Source organism: Schistocerca gregaria, chromosome 3 (genome assembly GCF_023897955.1).
Source record: "Schistocerca gregaria isolate iqSchGreg1 chromosome 3, iqSchGreg1.2, whole genome shotgun sequence".
Taxonomy (NCBI): Eukaryota; Metazoa; Arthropoda; class Insecta; order Orthoptera; family Acrididae; genus Schistocerca; species Schistocerca gregaria.
The window spans coordinates 604,690,804-604,713,995 of record NC_064922.1 but is presented as its reverse complement, the minus strand read 5'-3'; the positions used below and the strand labels follow the sequence as shown (position 1 = coordinate 604,713,995).

The window sequence follows — 23,192 nt, the reverse complement described above, 5'->3', positions numbered from 1 at the left end:
GCCTGGATCACGGTTGTCACAAAAATTCAGCATTTTTCAGTTTCTGTAAAGCATTTGTCTAAGCACTTATTATCAAAAATACTATCATATGCGGTTTCAAGTGAAATTTGTGGAAGAGAATTTTTTGCTATGGAGGACATGGCAAGTTATCTTGGATGGAGAATCCCTGACAGATGTAGAAGTGATTTCGGATGTGTCCCAAGGAAATACACTGACGTCCTTACTGTTTATTTTTTATATTAATGACACTTTGGGCAATATTGAAAGTAACTTAAGACTTTCCACAGATGATGTAGTTTTGCATAATGAAGCACTATTTGAAAGAAGCTGGGCAAACATTCATTCAGATTTCAATAAGATTTCAAAGTCATGTGAAGATTGGTAACTTGTTTTAATTGTTCAGAGATGTATAACTGTGCACTTAATAAAAAAAGCGTCCTGTGACTATATCATCAACAATTCACAGTTGGACTCTATTATCTCGTACCAATACCTGGGTGTAACACTTTGTAGGGATATGAAATGGAACAATCACAAGGGCTCAATTGTACATAAAGCAGGTGGCAGACTTCAGTTTATTGGCAGAATGTTAGGGAAATGACACCCGCCTATACAGGAGGCTGCTTACCAACCACTCATGTGATCCATCCTAGAATAGTACTCAAGTGTGTGGGACCTATACCCCAATAAGATTAACAGGGGATACTGAACATATACAAAGAAGGGCAGTGTGAACGTCTCAGGTTTGTTTGACCTGTGGGAGTGTGTCACAGAGTTGCTGAGAAACTGAACTGACAGACTCCTGAATATACGATGTAAACTACCCTACAAAAACCTACTTACAAAGTTTCAAGAACCAGCTTTAAATGATGATTCTAATTATATACTGGAAACCCCTTTGTATCACTTCCACAGGGACCACAAGGACAAGATTAGAATAATTACACCAACCTAAAAGGCATTCAAGCACTCATTCCTCCCTTGCTCCACAAGTGAATGGAATGGGAAAAAGTCCTAATAAATGGTACAGTGAGTCATATCCTTTGTCATGCACTTCACACTGTTCTGCAGAGTATAGAAGTAGATGTGATACATGGGTTCTGTTCTTAGTAATTGCAGAGAAGTTACATGCCACGTGAGTGGCATCTGGTGTTGGTTCAGTAATTTTTGCCAAATCTGTCCATTTATGTAATATACACATCAATTAGCAATTTTCCAAAAATGTAGGTACTTTCCATTTAATCTAGAAGTCCCATTCCCAGACATTCTGGTGGCCCCTCTAGGGATTCTTCTACCGCAATCCAGATTAAACTTGTCTTCTTGCTATCTCATTACATGGCCAATACTTCCAGTTTTCATAGCTGTTGCAGTGTCAGGTTTCATTCTAGTTTCGTTCAGATTCAGATTGCAGGGTAAATCCCTGTTCAAAAACATTTATTTAGTATTTTGTTCTGGGATATCTAGTGATCCTTTCTCTCTCACTTTCGCCCCTTACTTCCAAAGTCCAGGTTTCATTACATGTGTTATTACTGACTGAATAATTATTTATAATGCATATTTTGATCTACGTGGAAATATTACTGTTCTTTAAGGTATCAGACAAGGCATAATACATTTTATTTGTGTTCTGAAACCCAAGTCCCATTTTACCTATACCATTATTTACTATATTAAAGAAGGTTCCTGATATTTGAATAATTTGTGTGTTCAAACGATTTTGTCTGGGCTTACAAGATACCACTAGTATATATATTAGGTTTTCACAGTAAGAACCTATCTTCTTCCTATTGATCTCAGACAAGCACAGCATACTAATATTGCTCATAAAGTCTCTTGTTCCCAACTCCACATGAAGAGCATAACAACGTACAAGAAAATAAAAAATCAGCTTCACTCAACTACAGGTCCCCAAGAAAGTTGAAAAATACTGAAGTAATAGGTTCCTATTATAGTCATAACAATGTTCACGCTCTGAGGAAGACAGCTTCGTAACATCTGTAAAATAAACAGAAAAAGCACCACACTGCATTAAGCTGAACCGCCTTCAAACATGTAAGAGGCAAAGAAACAAAATTTTAATACCTTAAATGATTCAAATTTACAAATTCAATTGTTTTCTCAAATTCATAACAAAAATGACATTTTAAATTGCAATACGATAAATATAATATTCCTATATTGAATTATTACTTACTGCCAATTCATGGTGCCAGTCTTTCATACACCCATCCATCTCTTCCTTTATGAATAAGAATTTCATCTGATGTTTCATTCTCTTCTAGCCGTCTGAATCTAATACGATCATGAACTCTATCACTTTGTCCTTGCCAAAATTCAAAAGTAGTTGGTTTCACAATGAAGCCTCCCCTACACAATCACAAATTTAGCTGAGTGATTTGTATTAGAATGTTATTAATGCTGAGTGATTTGTATTAGAATGTTATTACTATTTTCTAAACAAATTCATATTAGGTCATTTCTCTAAAATTGAACCTACCATTCATTTGGACGAGGAATTTCTTTCCCAGGACTGACGTATTCCTCTCGAATCTTATGGCCCGCTTCAATAAGTTCCTCTCTGCCTGAAATAACAGTGCTCTGATGGCTGATACAGGCTCCAATTTGGCTATCAACTGGCCTTGAATGGAAGTATTCATCAGATTCTTGTTCTGAGAGTTTCTCAACAACACCCTCAATTCGGACCTTGAGGCAAGATGATGATAAAATTTAACTACCTTTCCAAACATTTTTAGTGATAATTAATTTTTAACCTTAACGTAGAAGTGGCACACTTTATCCCAATTATGATCTCTCTCTCTCCCTCTCTTGCTTGGACCTCAGTCAACGTAACCTCATTCAAACATTAGTCGATTTGTGTCTGCATTACAAAGTTATTCTTGATTGAAAATGTCATTTTACGAGCCTAATTCTTGTGGGAGGTTTTAATGTTTTGTTTCAATATGAAGAAAACTGCGGCTGAGTCGTATCAAATGCTCACGTGTACATATGGTAAGGATGCTATTAGTGAAAGAACGTGTCGTGACTGGTTTCAACGCTTCAAGAACGGTGATTTTAACGCCGTATACAGGCATAGTGGTGGAAGATTTAATGTTCTCGAAGACGCACAATTGGAGACATTGCTGAGTGAAGACTCGCGTCAAACTCAAGAAGAATTGGCACCATTAGTGGGAGAGACACAGGAAGCCATTTCAAAACGTCTCAAGGCCATGGGCATAGTTCAGAAAGGAACTTGTGAGCTGAAACCAAGAGACGCCGAACAGAGTTTGTGAACAGTTGCTTCAGAGGCAAAAACGGAAGGCGTTTCAGCTTTGCATTGTGACCGGGTACGGAAAATGGGTTCATTACGATAACCCTAAACACAAAAAAATCATGGAGATATCACAGCCATGCTTCCATGTCGACGGCCTAGCCGAATATTCACAGCTCCAAGATCATGCTCTGCTTTTGGTGTGACCAGCTCAGCATCGTGTACTGTGAGGTGTTATAACAAAGTGAAACAATCACAGGTGCTCATTATTGAACGCAATTAATGCATTTGAGCAGAACATTAAGAGACAAACGGACGCCATATAGCAAGAGGCACAATAAAGTGATTTTTCAGCACAACAACGCTCAACCACATGTTGCCAAACAGGTCAAAACGTGAAACTTCCTGGCAGATTAAAACTGTGTGCCCGACCGAGACTCGAACTCGGGACCTTTGCCTTTCGCGGGCAAGTGCTCTATCAACTGAGCTACCGAAGCACGACTCACGACCGGTACTCACAGCTTTACTTCTGCCAGTATCCGTCTCCTACCTTCCAAACTTTACAGAAGCTCTCCTGCGAAACATGCAGAACTAGCACTCCTGAAAGAAAGGATATTGCGGAGACATGGCTTAGCCACAGCCACAGCCAAACTTGGAAATGTTAAAATGGAAAGTCCTACACCATCCCCCATATTCTCCAGGCATTGCTCCCTCTGAATATCACCTATTTAGATCAATGGTGCATGGCCTGGCTGACCAACACTTCTGATCTCATGAAGAAGTCACAAATTAGATTGATTTGTGGATCGCTTCAAAAGATTAAACAATTTTTTCGACGCGGGATTCATACAATGCCTGAAATGTGGGAGAAAGTAGTGGCCAGAGATGGAAAACACTTTGAATGATACATGTGTAACCAATTTGTTTCATTAAAGCCTCAAATGTTGGGGAAAAAAATGGCAGAAGCATCTGTACACCTTGCAGTTACATTGGATTTAGGAGAAGTTCAGAGTGCCATTTTGTGTGTTTTTCAGATGAGAATGACAAAAAGATGAAGCACCTAACAAATGCATGAATTGTCATACGGCTTACACAACATGTACATGCAAAAAAAAAAAAAAAAAAACCAGTGCTTTTCACTTCATGACAGTTCTTAATAAGTTTAATGGAATTTAAAAAATTAAGCACTGAGTGTATAGGTTATAATTTCAGCAGGCAGTATTTTTTTTCTCCAACATATCCAGTACCTGGAAATGAGGGTGTTTCAGATTCCAAACAAAGCAACTACAACAATACAACTAATAAAATGTACATTGCAATTGCTCTGTCCTGAAGAAACAGGAACAGAAATTCAAATAAGTGGAATTATTTTTAACACACAAGTAAGAGCTTGGTCAAACTACCCTGATCTTTTCTCGATAATAAACAGAGGAACAACAAAATCTACATACTAAGGCTCTTACAATCGGTGACAACAAACTTTCAACGTGTATACCACATGAATGATGTGACCTTACCTGTCTAACTAAAGGTGCCCAGTAGAAATTTAAAGCAGCTACGGGATTTTCAGCCTATGAACAGAAAATTTAGTCTCAGTAGTGTCACATTATTTTATATCCTATTGACAGCAATTACTTCAATGCAATTTCCAAATATACCCACTAGTTCTTTTCCTTTTCTGCTTTCATAATTCGTATAGAATTTAAAGCCATCAGTTCCATAACCTTTGAGGAGAACATAACGGCACGACGGCATCCCTGATCTGTAACAGTTGTTTCTTTTTGCCTCAAAAACGTTCTCGAGTCATTTATGAGCGACGAATTTTCTCCAGTAATTCTAAACCACCACCTTACCTACTTGCAGTTGCTAAGCACATGGCATTCGCTTCAAATATTTGAGGATTGTTGCACGCCTCGTCAAACCAAATTTTAAAAAGGCTATACGGATTCTTGTCCGTGATATCACTTTCTGTGAAGACATCTGATTTATCCTTGTATTTTTTTCTCATCCCTAAACACAACTTTGTCGGTTAAAAACTAAAATACAATATGTATATTTCACGTCGAGTAAAGCAGGTAACTTACCACTTATGTTCACAGTGAGAGTACTGCCATCACCACCAATGAGAGCCATAATGATCTTCTCGAAAATTTTAGGAGAGCAATATTTTCGGACAACAAATATCATCACACATTATACCGCCGCCAAATAATCACAGCTTTCCAACACTGCTGACTAGTCCTTAATCTCAAACTGTAGCAGTGTGTGTACACTGTACAGCCAACAACGCATGGCGAGTTGATATCAGTCGACTTTTAAGCCAAAGATGCTTCTGTTATTTTTTTCCCTTTTTATTGGCTTCTAGCATACAAATTTTTAGCCATCGCAAATAAATGTACTGACACACATAACAAGGTAACATTTTTCTTTAGCATACATTCATATGTTTTCAGATCAAAATTATTGTAATCAGATTACAAAACACAGTTGACTGCTAAAAATTTATTTGTTAAATAAGTTCTTTAGTTAAGTTCAATTCGTTTTAGATTTTTATGTCTTCTTTCGCTAGAAACGGGGATACGGCATCGTATGTACTCCTGGTTCTGTCTCCGAGAATTGGGATCGTGCAAAGTGGTTGGCTGTCCCAAGTCTTAAAACATTTACTCTGACTTTCTCACAGCGTCTACACTGAAATAAATGTGATCGACATCACCAATTGTTTCCTCTTCAAATTGACAGTAGGATGTCTCCGATACGCCGGTTATATATAAGTGGGCATGGAAAGATCCACGATTGAGACGCATTCTCACAATGGACGTTATAAGTTTCCTTGATTGTTTGAAGTTTGCAAACTGTGTGTGCCTTGGTATGAATGTCTGTATACGTGCATAACTTTTACCTCTTGTTTGTTGGCTTTCATTCCATTCTTCCTGCCATGAGAGAATCGCTTGTTGTTTTATTGTGTGTATGGGATTTTAATGTCCGATCCTTCCACTGTTAATCCCATCTCTCGCTAGTTGATCTGCTTTGTCATTGTATAGAATGCCGAAATGTGATTTGACCCATACAAATTCTATAATTTGGCCAGTCTTCTTAGCTTTGTCATAATGATCCCGTACGTTGAGCGTGTATTTACTAGTTATTTTGTCCCAATTCCTGGAACTAATGGATTTCAAAACGCTTTGAGAGTCGATGATTATTACTGCCTTGGGTATTTTGAGAGATCTTGCATATTTGATAGCCTCTATAATAGCGAAAGTTTCAGCAAGAAATATGGAAGCATCACCTGGTAGTTGAAACTTCCTTTCTTCTGCAGATTCTGGACAGAAGAAAGCACATCCGGTATGATTTTCAGTCCCCATTTTTTTGAGCCATCTGTATGTAGTTTAAGATATCCTGCCCACCTTCCGGGAAGGTGAGATGTAGGTGAAAACTGCCCATATCCTTTTCCTTTGTTGGGATAGTCCACGTATGTTACAGGAATATTGTGATAAAAGCTGTGATAGTCATGTAGGAACATTGGAAGAACCTCACTTCGATATACCTTCCTTCGGAGGTATTTCCAGTCTTTGTACCGCTTGTAGATATAAAACTGCTGTTTCCTGACATTTCTGTTATTTCCAATTTGAGAGAGCATTTCACACTTTATCAGTGAATGTTTAGTATCTGCCATCCACTGTAAGACATAATGACCACACATCACTGTTCTGCAAATTTGTAGAGGCATTTCTGATGCTTCCAGGAGAAGGGCGTTGGTGGGAGTGGAATTCATAGCTACAAGGCAGATGCGTAAGCTTCTGTACTGCAGTTTATCCATTAGTGCTAGGTACTTGTTAGTAGCAGTGTGATAAGACTGTGCAGTAGAGGGTGAACAGAGTATTGGGGTGAGCCGCCCCCTCCCCCCACACACATCATACTCTTGTCACTGATCTGATAAGGTTCAATGCTTTTTCACGCGCATTGACAACAGTTTGAGTATGAGGTATCCAACTCATTCTGGAATCGAAGAGAACACCAAGAAACCTCACCTGGGATTTTAGTGGTATTTTATGACCAGAAAGTCTTACACTATTCAAGCAGCCTGGCATAGTTTGGTTCGTGAAAGGAACAAGTACCGATTTTTCTGCCGAGATCTGTAACCCACAGCTATGTCTGCCCGTTGCCTTTGATAGCTCACACACAGCCTGATCCATTCCTTTGGTCAACACATACAAACAAATATCATCAGCATACTGGAGGATTTTAACTGGCAAAGGGATAATTCTTGCCAGCTCGTTAGTATATAGTGCAAAGAGTAGGGGGCTGAGGATAGCTTCTTGTGGAAGACTTGTTGTAAGCCTACGTGGTCCAATTAATTTATTTTGGAACCGAACCCATATGTGCCTTTCAGTGAGGAAAGTGCTGATTCCATAAATCAGTTGTGACGGGATTCCAATGGTTTCCAACTTCCGTAGCAACACAAGTATTAGAACATTATCATACACTCTACCTATATGCAGTAATATAGCTGTTAACATTATCTTTTCTTGTTGTTGCATCAGATATCTCTAAGGTTAAGGTATTTAAATTATCTACTATTCCCTTGCCTTTTCTAAACCCATACTGACTTGATGACAGGGTCTGATTTGATTTCAACCACCATTCCACACGATTTTTTTTTTTTCCAGGTGTTCTCAAGTTTTGCCAATACAGAAAGAAAGAGAAATAGGTCTGTATGATTTGGCCTGCTCTTCATCCGTATGTGGTTTCAGTATGGGTATCGCTACTTGAATCGTCCAATCTTCTATTAACATGTCAGTCACCCATATTTGATTAAATATCTGTAACAGTTTTCTGAGTGCTATGTCTGGGAGATTTTCTATCATCTGATAGTGTATACCGTCCTTACCAGATATGGAAGTACGCTCTTTTTAATGCCATTCAATAGTTCTTCATACGAGAACGGTACCACAAGCAGATGATTGTAATCCTGTTGCTCTGGGGGACAATATTGCAGCTCGGCTGCGGAAGCTGGTGAGATTAAATTCGCAAAGTCTTCAAGCCATGCGTCACTTAATGGCTGATGCATAGTGGAGTTTTTGTTTTTGAAAAATCTTAATTTCTTCCGAACATCGGTGATACTAACATTGCTATTTACAGATTCACAGAAATTTTACCAGCTATTCTTTTTACAAAGTCTTTTATCCAACTTCAAACTTTCACTACTCATTTCCAATATGGAATGAAGCTTTCTACATTTTGTTGTTTACAGAAGTTACTGTACGCAATTTTGCACTGTGCGTGGGCTGTAGAGCACTCTGATGTCCACCAGACTGGGGGCTGTTGCTTCAACACTTTTTTCTTGGAATGGAAATTGTTGTAGCGTCTTCAATAATTGAAATTAGCTGTTGGTAAGCCTCTTTCTGAGCTAACAAATTGTTAAAAGACTGAAACTTAACCTGGACTGTTGCAGTGTACTGTGGCCAGTCAGCATACTTTATTGCCAATCTGCTATTTGGGTAGATGGCAATGGCCTTGCCACAGTAGATACACCGGTTCTCATCAGATCACCGAAGTTAAGCACTGTCGGGCATGACCGGCACTTAAATGGGTGACCATCCTGGCTGCCATGCGCTATTGCCATTTTTTGGGGTGCATTCAGCCTCGTGATGCCAATTGAGGAGCCACTCGACTGAATAGTGGCAACTCCGGTCAAAGAGAACCATCGTAACGACCGGGAGAGCGGTGTGCTGACCACATGCTCCTCCTATCTGCATCCTTAGCTGAGGATGACACAGCGGTCAGTTGGTCCCGATGGGCCACTTGTGGCCTGAAGACAGAGTGCTGGGCTTTGTTTGGGTAGATAATTTCTACTGTATTTATAGGTAAGTCTATTGTGATTTCAGAGGGAAATGATCTGAGCCAAGAGGGTCTCGATTGACCATCCACTACGTTACATGGTTGAAGTCAACAGAGCACAATGTCAAATCAACGGCTGATGGTCGTCTGTTTGGGTTATATATCATAGTAAGAGAACCATCATTTAGAAGAATCAAATTGAACTTTTCAAAAAGTGTAACTAACACTCTGCCATCCGCGTCATCTATTTCACAACACCATGGCGAGTGGTGTGTGTTGAAGTCTGCACAAAGGAGAAATGGCATTTGAAGCTGGGCTACAATCTGATCCAGTGAAAGATCTTGTATTTTACACTTAGGTGGTTTGTAAATAGTGACGATGCTGAATGCGCTGTTAGGAGTGTAAATTACAGCAGTAACTACCTGGCATTCTGTTGTCCTAATAGTGATGTCCAACTTTTTTTTAAAACCTAACAGCCTCTCTAATCAAACTGCCAACTCCTCCTCATTTTCCATCATCACTGTCATTTCTGAGAACAGCGTATCCTTTGAACTGTATTTGTTGGGTTGGCTGAAACAAAGTTTTGCAATACAAGCTACCGGTATATGGTTGTTGCCAAGCTCCCGATAAAGACTTTCTCTGTTCGAGATTGCTGACTAACTGTGCATTTCACTGGAGTACTTTAAAAGCTATTGTCAGATTTGCAGAAGACTTCAACAGCATTATGTAAAACAGCCTATGTCATTACCACGTCTGTTTCATTTTTATGAGAAAGAAAGATCTGCATTATTAAAGCACAAAGGCTGTTAATAGCAGTTTCTTGACTTGTATAAGATGATGTGAGACGAGTGGGAGGATATGGATTGTTTTGTATTGAGTTCTGTGGACCCTGAAATTCATATAACATATCAGAATAACGCTGCTTGTATGGACTGCAAGTAAATGGTTTATTTTTGTAGGACATGGGAGCTGGAACAGACATAACTGCATACTTAGATCCCTGTTGTAGCCTTTTTGTCTGTCATGTTCAAACCTTTTGGTTTCTTGCATATTTTAGGCCAGTCACTAGGAGAGAGCTCTCGTGTTGTAGAAACACCAGCGGTGACGAGATGGCAGTTGTTTAAGAAGCGCCATAGGCTTCGCTGTGCTTTGCTTCCATGTGTTGCTGATAAATTGGGCAACAGATCAGTAGCGAGGTGGTTTATGTTGCAATTTAAACACCTGGGCTCTCCAGCATGTGAGCACTGTGAGGTCTCATGGACTCCCATGCATTTGGCACAGCAGGCACTACTACAACATTGCAAAATTAAATGAAAATATCTAAGGCAATTGTGACATTGCAGAACTGATTTGACATACGGTGCAACAGAGAATCGCATTCTGCTGAAATATACATACTGGGGAAGTTGTTGAGATTTAAATGTTACAACACATTTCAGTGTGGGAAGTACTTTCAACTTTCCATTTTCTATTACTTTCTTTGTGAACCTTGGTATGTCGGTTATTAAAAATTCCGACTTTATTTCTGCAAGGATGTCTTGATGGGATAATGCAATATCAACATCACGGATAACTCCACTTCTCTTTGTTAGAAAATCTGAAATACAAGCCTCCATATTCTTCAGCCGAAAAACATCAAGCAACCACAACCATTTCTGTAAACAACATTCTTCTAAGAGCCATCGGATGTAACTTTCCTACATTACCATTTTCTCCCTCTACAAAGATGACGTAGGGACCCATGCCTGTCGATTAATATGTATTATATTAACTAGCATATTTGTTGTAAGTAGGAAACATGCTATTTCCTGTAGGAGGTACCGTTGTGGTCACTGAATTGTCCAAGTTTTTATGACAAACAGGCTTTTGGAAAGCAGGCTGTTCATTGCAATTCCTGTCTCCCATATTTACACTCAAGTTACTGTCTACTCCCAGAACTTCCACAGTGTATGCAACATTATCAGTATCTACCATATCTACATCCCCTTCAACATTACTATTGTGCTTTTCACTTGCTTTGCCTTCTTCAGAACATTTGTGTCAGGAGCTGCTCCCTGTTGGGGTGATGGTGATTGGTGTCTTGCCTTTTGACGCTGAGTGGTGTTTGTCAGACACTGTGACAATACAGCTGAACTTGATGAATGCCATCTCCATCTGATCATTTTGGGGACAGCGATCTTGAGAGCTCACTTTGATGGTACCCAGTTGATGCCTATTTGTAATTAACACTGTTGAAGGAGGGTGCACCATGACAGTCTCGATGTTGTGAATCGTATGCAAAGTGATAGCTGACCCTTGGCCGGTATTGACTAGGATTTCATCATTAGTTTCCATTTTAAAAATAGCCGCTGAGAGAAATCTGCTTTGACACTTGTTGCTAACTACTTGTAGGTAAAATATCCAGTAGATTACACAACAAAAAACTTGATATCGGTGCCGGCTGCCACACGAAGCACAAACGACTGCTCAGCTCGGCAAGCAACAATTTGTCATTACCCACTCATCAAAAAGTTTTTCATTACAGACAACACAGTTTAGAGATGAACTGTTAATAATTAATCACCCTTTCTCAATATTCTTGAGAGTGATCGGAAAAACAGTGTTATTTATTTCGTTGCTAACCAAAGAATCCATGCTTCGGTTATAAACAGAACAGCATGCGGGGAAAGTATTGCATCGGAAATATCTTTATTTAACTTAATCTCTAATGACACGACAAAAATAAATAACACAGTTACAGGTTTATTACAATTGTTTAATGACGTAACATTTCACAAACAGAAAAAGACTTCCTCAAAATACAAAACCATCATCATTATCACGCAATCTTTTGCAGCCATGTCTTCAATTCATTTAATTCGGCTGGCTTGTAAGTATCTTTATCACAAGCACTTGATTCTGCAAACTCAACTCTCTGGGGATGCAAATGTGCAAACTCGAAATCTTTTCCTTTCTTGCCTAAGAAATGTGTGGTGGTTTCTGCACTGTTGATGCTTTCCAACTGGCTCGATTTGGTCTGTCGTAATAAATTCCTGTAAGCGAAAGACATACGAAGCCTTAAAAAAATTCTCTAAACAAAATTATGAATTACTCTGGTGCAACATATACATTTTTGAAAGGGCTGAAGGAAAAGAAGTCGCACATCTGATTACAGTAATTAAATTATTCATTTTTTGCGGGGAGGGGGGGGGGGGGGTTAGACTCCAGGGCCTTTCTCGCTTTACGCTCTGTCTCCTCAAGCTGGTACCATCCTCAAAGGCTACAGACACGTCTGATGTATTTTTTGCGTGAAATGTTTCAGAAAGCTGAATGTGAATTGTATTCCGTTTTTTACACATTTAGTTAAGATGGCGGCCAGTGTAAAAGTTTATCGTGTATCTCGTCAAAAAAGCGCCAGTTCTGCTGGTAAAAGGAAAGTGGGGGTACAATTTGAAACATGAAATACCGATACTAAATGACCGTGTTTCTAAATTATGACCTGTGAACTGAAAGTGGGTATTAGTAAACTTACATTAGAAGAACATGAGTTGATGCTGAAGCAGGAAATGATGAAAGAAAACTCGACTTTTTGGACAAGTTGACGAAAGCTATGTGTATAAACAGTTCACAGAGTGTCAAAAATCAAAAATGTGGAAAAGCAGCATAAATTTAGTGCACAATGGCAGCTGTGATGTGTTATCTACTGTAAATTACGAAAACTCCAAAAGTAAACAAAGTGCTCTTGTTACGTCAAGTAGTAGTTTAGTGACTGCTGTAAAATAAATAACGACAGCTACAAAAAAGTTTTAAGTAATGGAAAGCGTGCAGATACAAGACACAAGATTTTATTTCTATCTGATAGTCATGGACAACACTGAGTTTATTACATCAGACACTTCCTCCAAGATATTTTGCGACATCTGTTGTCAAGACAAATGCACAATTGAAATATGTTGTTAATAACATTTAAGAGAATGTAAAGGACTTAAGTAAATTTGACTGTGTTATTCTTATGGCTGGAACAAATGATGTAGAATCAGATATCAAGGATTACCAACACACTGTGAACATGCTACACACAAAAACTACTAACACTAAAGTGATTCTGTGTACAGTACTCACAGAATATACAAAATGAACATGTTCTTGATGATGTTGCCCAGTACAGTCATGCTAAGATATTGGATGTTAATATGTTTTTAAGGAGGGCTGAAAGGAAAAGAAAAACTTTGCAGGAACCTTCATTATTCAGCCATGATTCAGTCCACCACCCTGCCACTGATCTCTGTTAACTGCTTGTAACAGACAGATCAGTCAATCACCAAAACTATATGCTTACAATATGGGAAAATAACAGAAGACAAAAGAAATTAACAGTAACTATGCAAACTATGGAACGAACGATTGACAAGGAAGCAACACACAAGACAGTATCACCACAGTATGAGGAAATAACAGACGAAGAAACCAAAAAGTTAACAGTAAATATGCCTTCAGTGGAATGAACAAATGGCAGGGAAGCAGAACAGAAGACAATATCACCATGTAAGAAGGCAGGAGAAAGCTGTACCAGAGTGGACAGAAGTTAAAAACAACAGATCACGACAAAGCACCAGGCAGAAAATATCTCCACTAAAGGAGATATCAATCTTGTGTGTAACTGAACACTAGCTGCAAGAAATACAAAAATGTGCAGTTGGGATTTCAGACTTCCAGTTGATCAGCAGCTTTTACAGGGAAACATACACATACAGAGTGTGTGGAAGATAAATAAATGTAAGAACAGGTATTAAATCAAAGGAAATTAGGTTTAAATATGTTGGCTATATTGAAAAAGATTTTGAATATTGTTTATGTGAACCAACAGATAGTAAAATTATAATTGCATATATATCCCCATCAGGCAATTTTGAGTCGTTCTCTGAAAATTTGGAAAATCTTCTGAACTATCTAAATAGTCAGTCAAATTACATTATTTGTGCTTGGGGATTTGAATGTTAATTTCAAGGACAACTGTAAAAAAAAGGGGAGGGGGGCGGGCAGAAACTGGTTACTCTACTAAAAACATACAATGTGGACACGTATGTTGAAACATGCCACCAGAAACAGCAGCAAAAGTGAAAGTACTATAGACCAAATATCCATTGACAAATCAAGATGTGGCTTTAACTCTGAGACATTGAATACAGATTTCTCTGGTCGTCATGTGATTAAATTGACTTTAGAGGAATCTTATGAGAAAAGTGACAACAGAAGCTATACTGAGAGAGGGTTAATTAATATGACAGCATGTTTAAAAAAAAATGTAATCTGGAACATAGAAACCAATACTTCTGTAGGCATAAAATTCAACAATTTCTTGTCAAATTATAAATACTGCTATGATATTTCATTTAATCTGAAGAGAATGAAAATAAACAAAAAAAAGTAAATAATCAAATTCATGGACAACAAGTGAAATCAAAGAGTCATCAGAAAGATTTAGAATGCTATATAAGTGAGCAAAGCAAAATACCACTTTAAAACCATATGTAAAGTGTTACAGGAAAAAGCACAGGGAAGCTATAGTTGCTGCAAAAAGAAGTACAATGATTCATCTATCAGAAAGGGTAACAACAAAATGAAATCTATGTGGAAAGTTATTAACAATCATACAGGCAAACATGAAAACTCAAGTAATAAAATCACCATAAAACACAAAAAATAAAATTGTTGATGATCCACTTCTAATAGCTAATATATTTAAGAATCATTATATTAATGTACCCCAAAACCTGGTCACCACTAAATGTAATCCAAAGACAAAGGTAATAGCTCCAATAAAAGAAAGGGCACTGTACCTATATCCTGCAACACCAAAAGAAGCACAAACGGCTATCAGCAAACTAAAGAGTAAATTGACCTGTGGAAATTATTGGTATCTGTGACAAAATTATTAAATACAGTACTGATAATGTCGTCCTCAACTTGTGGATATAATCAATGATTTCTTTGACTAGTGTGTTTCCAAATAAACTTAAGCAGTCAACAGTAATACCAGTTTATAAAAGTGGTGACAAGTTAGACATTAAAAATTTCAGACCACTATCATCATGATCTGTATTTTCAAAAATAATTGAAAGAATAATGTATGACAGATTGCTAAACTTCCTAAACAAAAAGAAAATTCTTGTAAATGCACAGACTAGTTTCAGAAAAGGCAAATATACACAAATGGCTCTCTCCAATTTCCTAAACTTGTTTACAAAGCTACTGATGTTTCAAAGCGTTTGATCTTATAAATAATAATCTATCGCTGTTAAAACTATATAATTATGGTGTCCATGGTGTTTCTTACGAGTGGTTCAAGTTATATTTAACTGATAGCAAACAAAGAGAACAAATTTCTCGAGATGGTAAGTTGTACCATTCTGAATATAAAAAGAGTTAATTATGGGGTGCCCCAGGGCTCAATTTTGGGATTGTTTTTATTCTTGATTTTTATTAATGACCTACCACAACAGTTTTCAACAGCTGATACTACATTGCTGATAATATCAGCTTCATTATAAAAGGGAAAAATGATTATGAGATGCAGCAAAAAATTGACAAAACAGCAGAAGTGGCATAAAAATGGTTTAAAGATAACTGTCTAGTTGTCAATGACAAGAAAACTGTGTGGATGAACTTCAACCTTTTAAGGAACAGAAATAGGACCAATGCAAAATTCACATTATCAAATAGCCAAATTCAGAAAAAGAATCACATAAAACTTTTAGGATTACGGGTGGCTGATCATCTAAGATGGGAAAAAACATGTAGAAATGCTTAACAAAAAATTAAGCAAATACTGTTACATATTAATAATGCTTGAAGATTGTTGCAATACCGAAACAGTGTTACGTGCTTATTATGGACAGATGCATAGTCTACTGAAGTATGGTATAGTGTTCTTGGGAAATACCTCTTTTGCAAAGCAGTCTTTCAACTCCAAAAGAAAGCTGTAAGATTAATAAGTGATGTTGATTACAGAACATTATGTAGAAGTATCTTCAAGGAATTAAAAATCATTGACCTTACTATCTATATCCATATTTGAAAATATCTGCTTCATTAAAAACCACCAGGTTTCGTCTTTGAATAGTGAGATCCACTATTATCAAACAAGGAACAGGGAAGTGCACATAAAATCAATATATCAAGACACTGCTCTTTACAAACCAAAAAGTCTATACAATACATTGCCAGATAGCATCAAAAGAAAATACCAAACATTAATACATTCAAAAAAGAGCTAAAAACCCTACTAATGAACAACAGCTTCTACAGCATTAATGAATACCTGGAATTTTGTTCAAATCTGTAGCTCTGCTTCATATCTCTCTAAACAAAAATTCATAATTATCAAACCATTCCTAGATAATACCAAACTTCTTTTATCCATGTATGAATCTAATTATGCACCTAACTTTTGTGCCATATATAACTATGCCTAGTTAACTAAAGTATTGGTATTTAATAGTTTTAGTAACATCAACAAAGGTGTTTCGCTGGCTATTATTTTATCTGTATGTACGTGTATAATTTTATAATCTTATTAAGCAGAATAATGTTTCTTTTATAAAGCTGTGTTGATACCAATGATAAGATTTTGTACATGATGCAAATATGTAATATTTTGTACTGTTCTGTACCTTGACAAGTCCAATATCATGAATGTGATAATACAGATGCTATATAAATAAATAAATTGTGGGATAATCAATCAGTTGTCTCCATATCTTTAGTGTGTGTTCCAACAGACCTAGACAAAAGTTCAGGCAGTAAAACGTGCCTTGGACCACAGCAAATACACCTCCCACCCCCTCTCTCAAGAAGAACCACAGATATTGTCTACACTAAAACCACAGATATTATCTATACTAAAACCACATATTGTCTATACTAAAACCTTCATGTGTACATAATTTTCGCCTATTCTTTTTGGAAAAAGACACACTACTTCAATTGTGTTGATCAACAGTATAAGACTGGGCAGACAATATCCTTGCCTCTTCACTTCCCAGGTGAAGAATTAATTCTGGTCACCATAAAATTACTTAAGTGTTTCAACTGCCAGATTAGTGGTGGAGTACATCCCTCAAGAGACTGCCAGCCAGTCATGCCATAGGACTATATTATTTTTAGTGTTTGTGTGTTTCATTGCTTCTCGTGGTCAACAGACCAATTAACACTAGAAAGGCAGAAGGGATCATGATCCCTGTCATACATTTTTTGTCAGTATCATATCCAAAATTTTTACTTCACTCATGATATCATAACTTTTCCTAATTTTTCCTCCTCTGTATGAAGACTTATTGTTATTATTATTATTATTATTACAAAATCTTTACTTTTTTGGGCATAAATTATAATAAATTTGCAACTATCAGAGGAAATAATGCTTTGGGAGGAGCAGTCTGCATGAACGAGATGAAATCTTTTTGACATTGCTTCCTGATGTTTCCTATCTGTAAGACAAATTCATCAAGATACTAAAGCTGATCTTTAGCATGAACAGCTACTTTGCTTTTATATTCCACAAGCCACTTACGGCATGTAATGTAGATACATCACATACCATTTCTTTGTCCTTCCAATTCACAAATGGTGCACAGAAAGTACAACAGTCAGGTAGCCTCTGTATAATATCAAGTTGTTCCAATTTGATCACAGTGGTAGGTAAAACACTGCTTAACATATCTTGCAATGTGTACTCTTACAATATTATGCTCTTTACCATAAAGTGCAGATGCTATTTGCAGATAGGCACAATAAAAAAGAGTGTCAAACAAAAGGGATAAATTACATTCCTTTACAACCCTTCCAAGAATTTTAGCCAGAGATCTCCCTTTTCCCTACGACTGGTCTTATATGGCCATTCAACTTCAAATTACTCAATATGCACACCACTATATATTTGCAATTGGTCACTAAAGGCAGAGTGAAACAATAATAGTTCTTCTGCATATTTATGTGAAATACATTATATTTGTTTATGTTGATGATCAGCTGTCACTCAATACACCAAACATCAATTCTCTTCAGGTCTCTCTGCATTTCCCTGGAACTTCCCTGCAGTTGTGACTTCCCCACACAGATCATCATTGTCCATAAACAGTCCCATGAAGCTATTCTACATACAAATAAAAAAAAATCATAAACTGTAATGGTTCTACAACAATTCTTTGCGGTGCGCCCGAAGTTACTTTCACATCTGACAATTTCTCCCCATTTATAACAACATACTGACCTATATTTGCCATAACGTCTTTCAGTATTCTCTTATTTTATTAACTAGTCAAGTTTAGCAAAATATATCAATACTCTTTGAATGCCCAGGAACACAGTGTTAACACTTGCTGCTTCTGTATCTCACGAACAAACATAGCATGCTAAGTTCATATATGATCATCACTTGCAAAACCAATACCTGCAGACACTCTATTAATAAGTAGGGCAGAAAATAATTTTTTCAGAGGGACACTCCACAAAAGCTACAAAATAAGTCATACTAATATGCTTCATACACAAGGTGTACTTTTCAGAGACTGGTGACTTTTCACATCTGTGGTACTGATGCACTACTCGAGAATTTTTTGCACATATTTCAGGGATGCAAGTCATTCTAACACAGGTGATACAGCAGTGAAGATTGGTAAAATGATAAAGTACTCACATTTCTTTCTCCAGCAATGCTTGAATTACTTTGCTCCCTTTGGCCATTGTTTGATCTTGTTTGTTACACAACACTAGGAATGGTGTTACATTTGATTTGATACTCGGTTCGGACAACAAGGTGTACAAGTATCTGAAACAAAACATACTATTAATACATAATGTTTATGCACAGAATATCATTCGCAGACATGCTAAGCAGATCTTTTAACCATTTAGTTGATAAAATATTTTTGTTGCAACAGAAACCATAGCCAATATAAATTTTTCGAATGATAACAGTATGTTGTACAGGCTAACATTGGTTGAACAAAAAACTCCTTTTATTTTGTGATGATCACTACTCCACAGTTTTGGGTGTGTAGTCATTTTTATTTTGTTATTTTACATCACTGTTATTCAGGAAACACTTGGTGTCACATTTTAATTCTAGATTCTGGCCAACTCGTGGAACAATGTGTGATGAACGTTCAAATTGTAACCCAAGTATGTCCATTTCACAAATTATACTACACTCACCTGAAAAAACGGAACACAGCCTAAACTGAACAGTAGTCATGATCATGAAATAAAATTAAGAAACTGCTGAAAAAACAGAGTGAAGCACCCAGAAGACATGGTCAGATGTCAATGTAACTTCATATATGTACACTATCAGCAGCTACGTAAATCACTACAGTTGTAATTCCACAACTGCTAGAGTGCATCAGTGTTGCTCATGTTCAGTGTTGTTACCCGACCTGGTAGGGTACACAAGCAGCGTGATAGGATTAGGTGTTGACTGTAAACTGAAGAACATGGAAATGCCACATACTCATATGTGACAGCATTTTCTGCATCTGACAGAGTCTGAAAGTGGCCTCATTATCAGTCTCCATTTGGTCAACTAGTAATATCATGAAACATCCAGAATTTTGGGGCTTTTAGGTGTGACAGTGGCTTATGTTGAACTCTATGGGAATGTTAGGGCAAGCATGCTCCTCAGTGTTGGGGTCGAGCACATCTGATCACCACAAGGGATGATTGCCATATTGTGCACCATGCACACTGTAACTTCTACACATTTTCACCTGCCATCTGTGAACAAGAAATGAACTCCTTGCAACAGCCTGTATCAGCTTGCACCACTGGTTAGAGACTAGCAGATGACTGCATCATTTGGAGTGGTGCTATGGCTGGGAAGCTATGACTGGTGGTGAATAGTGTTACTGTGTTTTTGGATATGAATCACAGTTCTACATCACAACTGATGGTTTGGTCAGTTGGTTTAAAAGAGAAGGAAAGGGGGGGGGGGGGGGGGGCGCAAACTGCAAGGTCATCGGAACCTTGTTCCCGGCAGTAAAATAATTACCCAAAGGGAAGAAGAAAAGAAAGGAGACCTACAGCACAATGACAGAAGAAGGAAGAACCAGAAGAACGACAAAAGGACAACCAACACTACCAGAGACAAAACAGGAAAAGAAAACCACAGAGAGAGGCAAGAAACAGGTAGAAGGGGTAAAAACAAGAGAGCAGATGACCGTGGCTGGCCGACCACAAGAATAAAAAGGAAAAGCCAGCCGCTCCGTGACACATTAAAACATCCACCCTGAAAGCTTTAGAGTGGAGAACACAAAGGGACAAAGGACATGCGCTAAAACTTATATAGAATGATAAAACCCACCGTTGTGTATAAAACATAAAACTTAATTAGCTGATGAGGCGTTGTCAGCCTAAAATTAATGGCAACGAGTCCAATAACTGAAGAGTCCATCGCAGGGCAACCAAAGAAGGACAGCTCACCAAGATATGGGTCCCTGTCAGCAAGGCGCCACACCGACATTGAGGTGGGTCATCACGGTGCAGGAAGTAGCCGTGTGTAACCCAAGCGTGGCCAATGCGGAGCCAGTACATCTACATCTACATCTATACTCCGCAAGCCACCTGACGGTGTGTGGCAGAGGGTACCTTGAGTACCTCTATCGGTTCTCCCTTCAATTCCAGTCTCTTATTGTTCGTGGAAAGAAGGACTGTCGATAAGCCTCTGTGTGGGATCTAATCTCTCTGATTTTATCCTCATGGTCTCTTTGCCTAGGAGGGAGCAATATACTGCTTGACTCCTCGGTGAAGGTATGTTTTCGGAACTTCAACAAAAGCCCGTACCGAGCTACTGAGCGTCTCTCCTGCAGAGTCTTCCACTGGAGTTTATCTATCATCTCCGTAACGCTTTCGCGATTACTAAACTATCATGTAATTAAGCACACTGCTCTCCGTTGGATCTTCTCTATCTCTTCTATCAACCCTATCTGGTATGGATCCCACACTGCTGAGCAGTATTCAAGCAGTGGGCGAACAAGCGTACTGTAACCTACTTCCTTTGTTTTCGGATTGCATTTCCTTAGGATTCTTAGAATGAATCTCAGTCTGGCATCTGCTTTACCAACGATCATCTTTATATGATCATTCCATTTTAAATCACTCCTAATAAGTACTCCCAAATAATTTATGGAATTAACTGCTTCCAGTTACTGACGTGCTATATTGTAGCTAAATGATAAGGGATCTTTCTTTCTATGTATTCGCAGCACATTACACTTGTCTACATTGAGATTCAATTGCCATTCACTGCACCATGCGTCAATTCGTTGCAGATCCTCCTGCATTTCAGTACAATTTTCCATTGTTACATCCTCTCTATATACCACAGCATCATCCGCAAAAAGCGTCAGTGAACTTCCGATGTCATCCACAAGGTCATTTATGTATATTGTGAATAGCAACGGTCCTACGACACTCCCCTGCGGCACACCTGAAATCACTCTTACTTCGGAAGACTTCTCTCCATTGAGAATGACATGCTGGGTTCTGTTATCTCGGACCTCTTCAATCCAATCACACAATTGGTCTGATAGTCCATATGCTCTTACTTTGTTCATTTAACAACTGTGAGGAACTGTATCGAACGCCTTGCGGAAGTCAAGAAACACAGCATCTACCTGGGAACCCGTGTCTATGGCCCTCTGAGTCTCGTGGACGAATAGCGTGAGCTGGGTTTCACAAGATCGTCTTTTTTGAAACCCATGCTGATTCCTACAGAATAGACTTCTAGTCTCCAGAAAAGTCATTATACTCGAACATAATACGTGTTCCAAAATCCTACAACTGATCGATGTTAGAGATATTGGTCTACAGTTCTGCAGATCTGTTCGACGTCCCTTCTTGAAAAACGGGGATGACCTGTGCCCTTTTCCAATCCTTTGGAACGCTACACTCTTCTAGAGACCTACAGTACACCGCTGCAAGAATGGGGGCAAGTTCCTTTGCATACTCTGTGTAAAACCGAACTCGTATCCCATCAGGTCCAGCGGCCTTTCCTCTTTTGACCGATTTTAATAGTTTCTCTATCCCTCTGTCATCTATTTCAATATCTACCATTTTGTCATCTGTGCGACAATCTAGAGAAGGAACTTCAGTGCAGCCTTCCTCTGTGAAACGGCTTTGGAAAAAGACATTAAGTATTTTGGCCTTTAGTCTGTCATCCTCTGTTTCAGTTCCATTTTGGTCACAGAGTGTCTGGACATTTTGTTTTTATCCACCTACCGCTTTGACATACAAGGGCGACGTACTTCATCACAATATTATGGAAATGGAAGAGGATGTAGATGAAGATAAAATGGGAGATACGATACTGCGTGAAGAGTTTGACAGAGCACTGAAAGACTTAAGTCGAAACAAGGCCCCCGGAGTAGACAACATTCCATTGGAACTACTGACGGCCTTGGGAGAGCCAGTCCTGACGAAACTGTACCATCTGGTGAGCAAGATGTATGAAACAGGCGAAATACTCTCAGACTTCAAGAAGAATATAATAATTCCAATCCCAAGGAAAGCAGGTGTTGACAGATGTGAAAATTACCAAACTATCAGTTTAATAAGTCACAGTTGCAAAAAAATAATGTGAATTCTTTACAGACGAATGGAAAAACTAGTAGAAGCTGACCTCGGGGAAGATCAATTTGGATTCCGTTGAAACGTTGGAACACGTGAGGCAATACTGACCCTACGACTTATCCTAGAAGAAAGATTAAAGAAAGGCAAACCTACATTTCTAGCATTTGTAGACTTCCAGAAAGCTTTTGACAATGTTGACTGGAATACTCTCTTTCAAATTCTAAAGGTGGCAGGGGTAAAATACAGGGAGCGAAAGGCTATTTACAATTTGTACAGAAACCAGATGGCAGTTATAAGAGTCGAGCGGCATGAAAGGGAAGCAGCGGTTGGGAAGGGAGTGAGACAGGGTTGTAGCCTCTCCCTGATGGTATTCAGTATGTATATTGAGCAAGCAGTAAAGGAAACAAAAAAAAAATTCGGAGTAGGTATTAAAGTCCATGAAGAAGAAATAAAAACGTTGAGGTTCGCCAATGACATTGTA

The 23,192-nt window shown here is 38.2% G+C and overlaps 2 protein-coding genes and 1 pseudogene across 2 annotated transcripts in view; 1 reads left to right on the top strand and 2 right to left on the bottom strand.

Annotated features, from left to right (window-relative positions):
- Positions 1-367: 367 nt before the first annotated feature.
- LOC126353903 (pyridoxine/pyridoxamine 5'-phosphate oxidase-like) lies at positions 368-5,958 on the bottom strand. Its single transcript, XM_050003127.1, has 7 exons — positions 5,353-5,958; positions 5,122-5,278; positions 4,931-5,030; positions 4,786-4,839; positions 2,498-2,703; positions 2,195-2,367; positions 368-1,995 (listed from the first exon to the last, which is right to left on the bottom strand). Exons 1-6 carry the CDS (start codon positions 5,453-5,455, stop codon positions 2,202-2,204), a joined length of 786 nt encoding a protein of 261 aa, XP_049859084.1. The 5' UTR covers positions 5,456-5,958; the 3' UTR covers positions 368-1,995; positions 2,195-2,201.
- Positions 5,959-8,772: 2,814 nt separating this feature from the next.
- Positions 8,773-8,890, top strand: LOC126356736 (5S ribosomal RNA; annotated as a pseudogene).
- Positions 8,891-11,840: 2,950 nt separating this feature from the next.
- The window catches only part of LOC126353902 (signal recognition particle receptor subunit beta-like), a 50,061-nt gene continuing 38,709 nt past the window's right edge, over positions 11,841-23,192 (bottom strand). The window contains exons 4-5 of the mRNA XM_050003126.1: positions 18,783-18,914; positions 11,841-12,138 (exon numbers count right to left, since the gene is read on the bottom strand). Coding sequence (XP_049859083.1) covers positions 11,925-12,138; positions 18,783-18,914 — 346 coding nt within the window. The 3' untranslated portion in view covers positions 11,841-11,924. The remainder of the gene's footprint in view (positions 12,139-18,782; positions 18,915-23,192) is intronic.

Excerpts from the sequence above, each read along its gene's own strand:
- LOC126353903 (XM_050003127.1), bottom strand. The coding sequence starts at position 5,455 with ATGATATTTGTTGTCCGAAAATATTGCTCTCCTAAAATTTTCGAGAAG. Across the intron at positions 5,279-5,352 it reads TCTCACTGTGAACATAAGTG|GGATGAGAAAAAAATACAAG; the intron begins GTAAGTTACCTG and ends AGTTGTGTTTAG. Across the intron at positions 2,368-2,497 it reads ATTCCTCGTCCAAATGAATG|GGGAGGCTTCATTGTGAAAC; the intron begins GTAGGTTCAATT and ends GTGATTGTGTAG.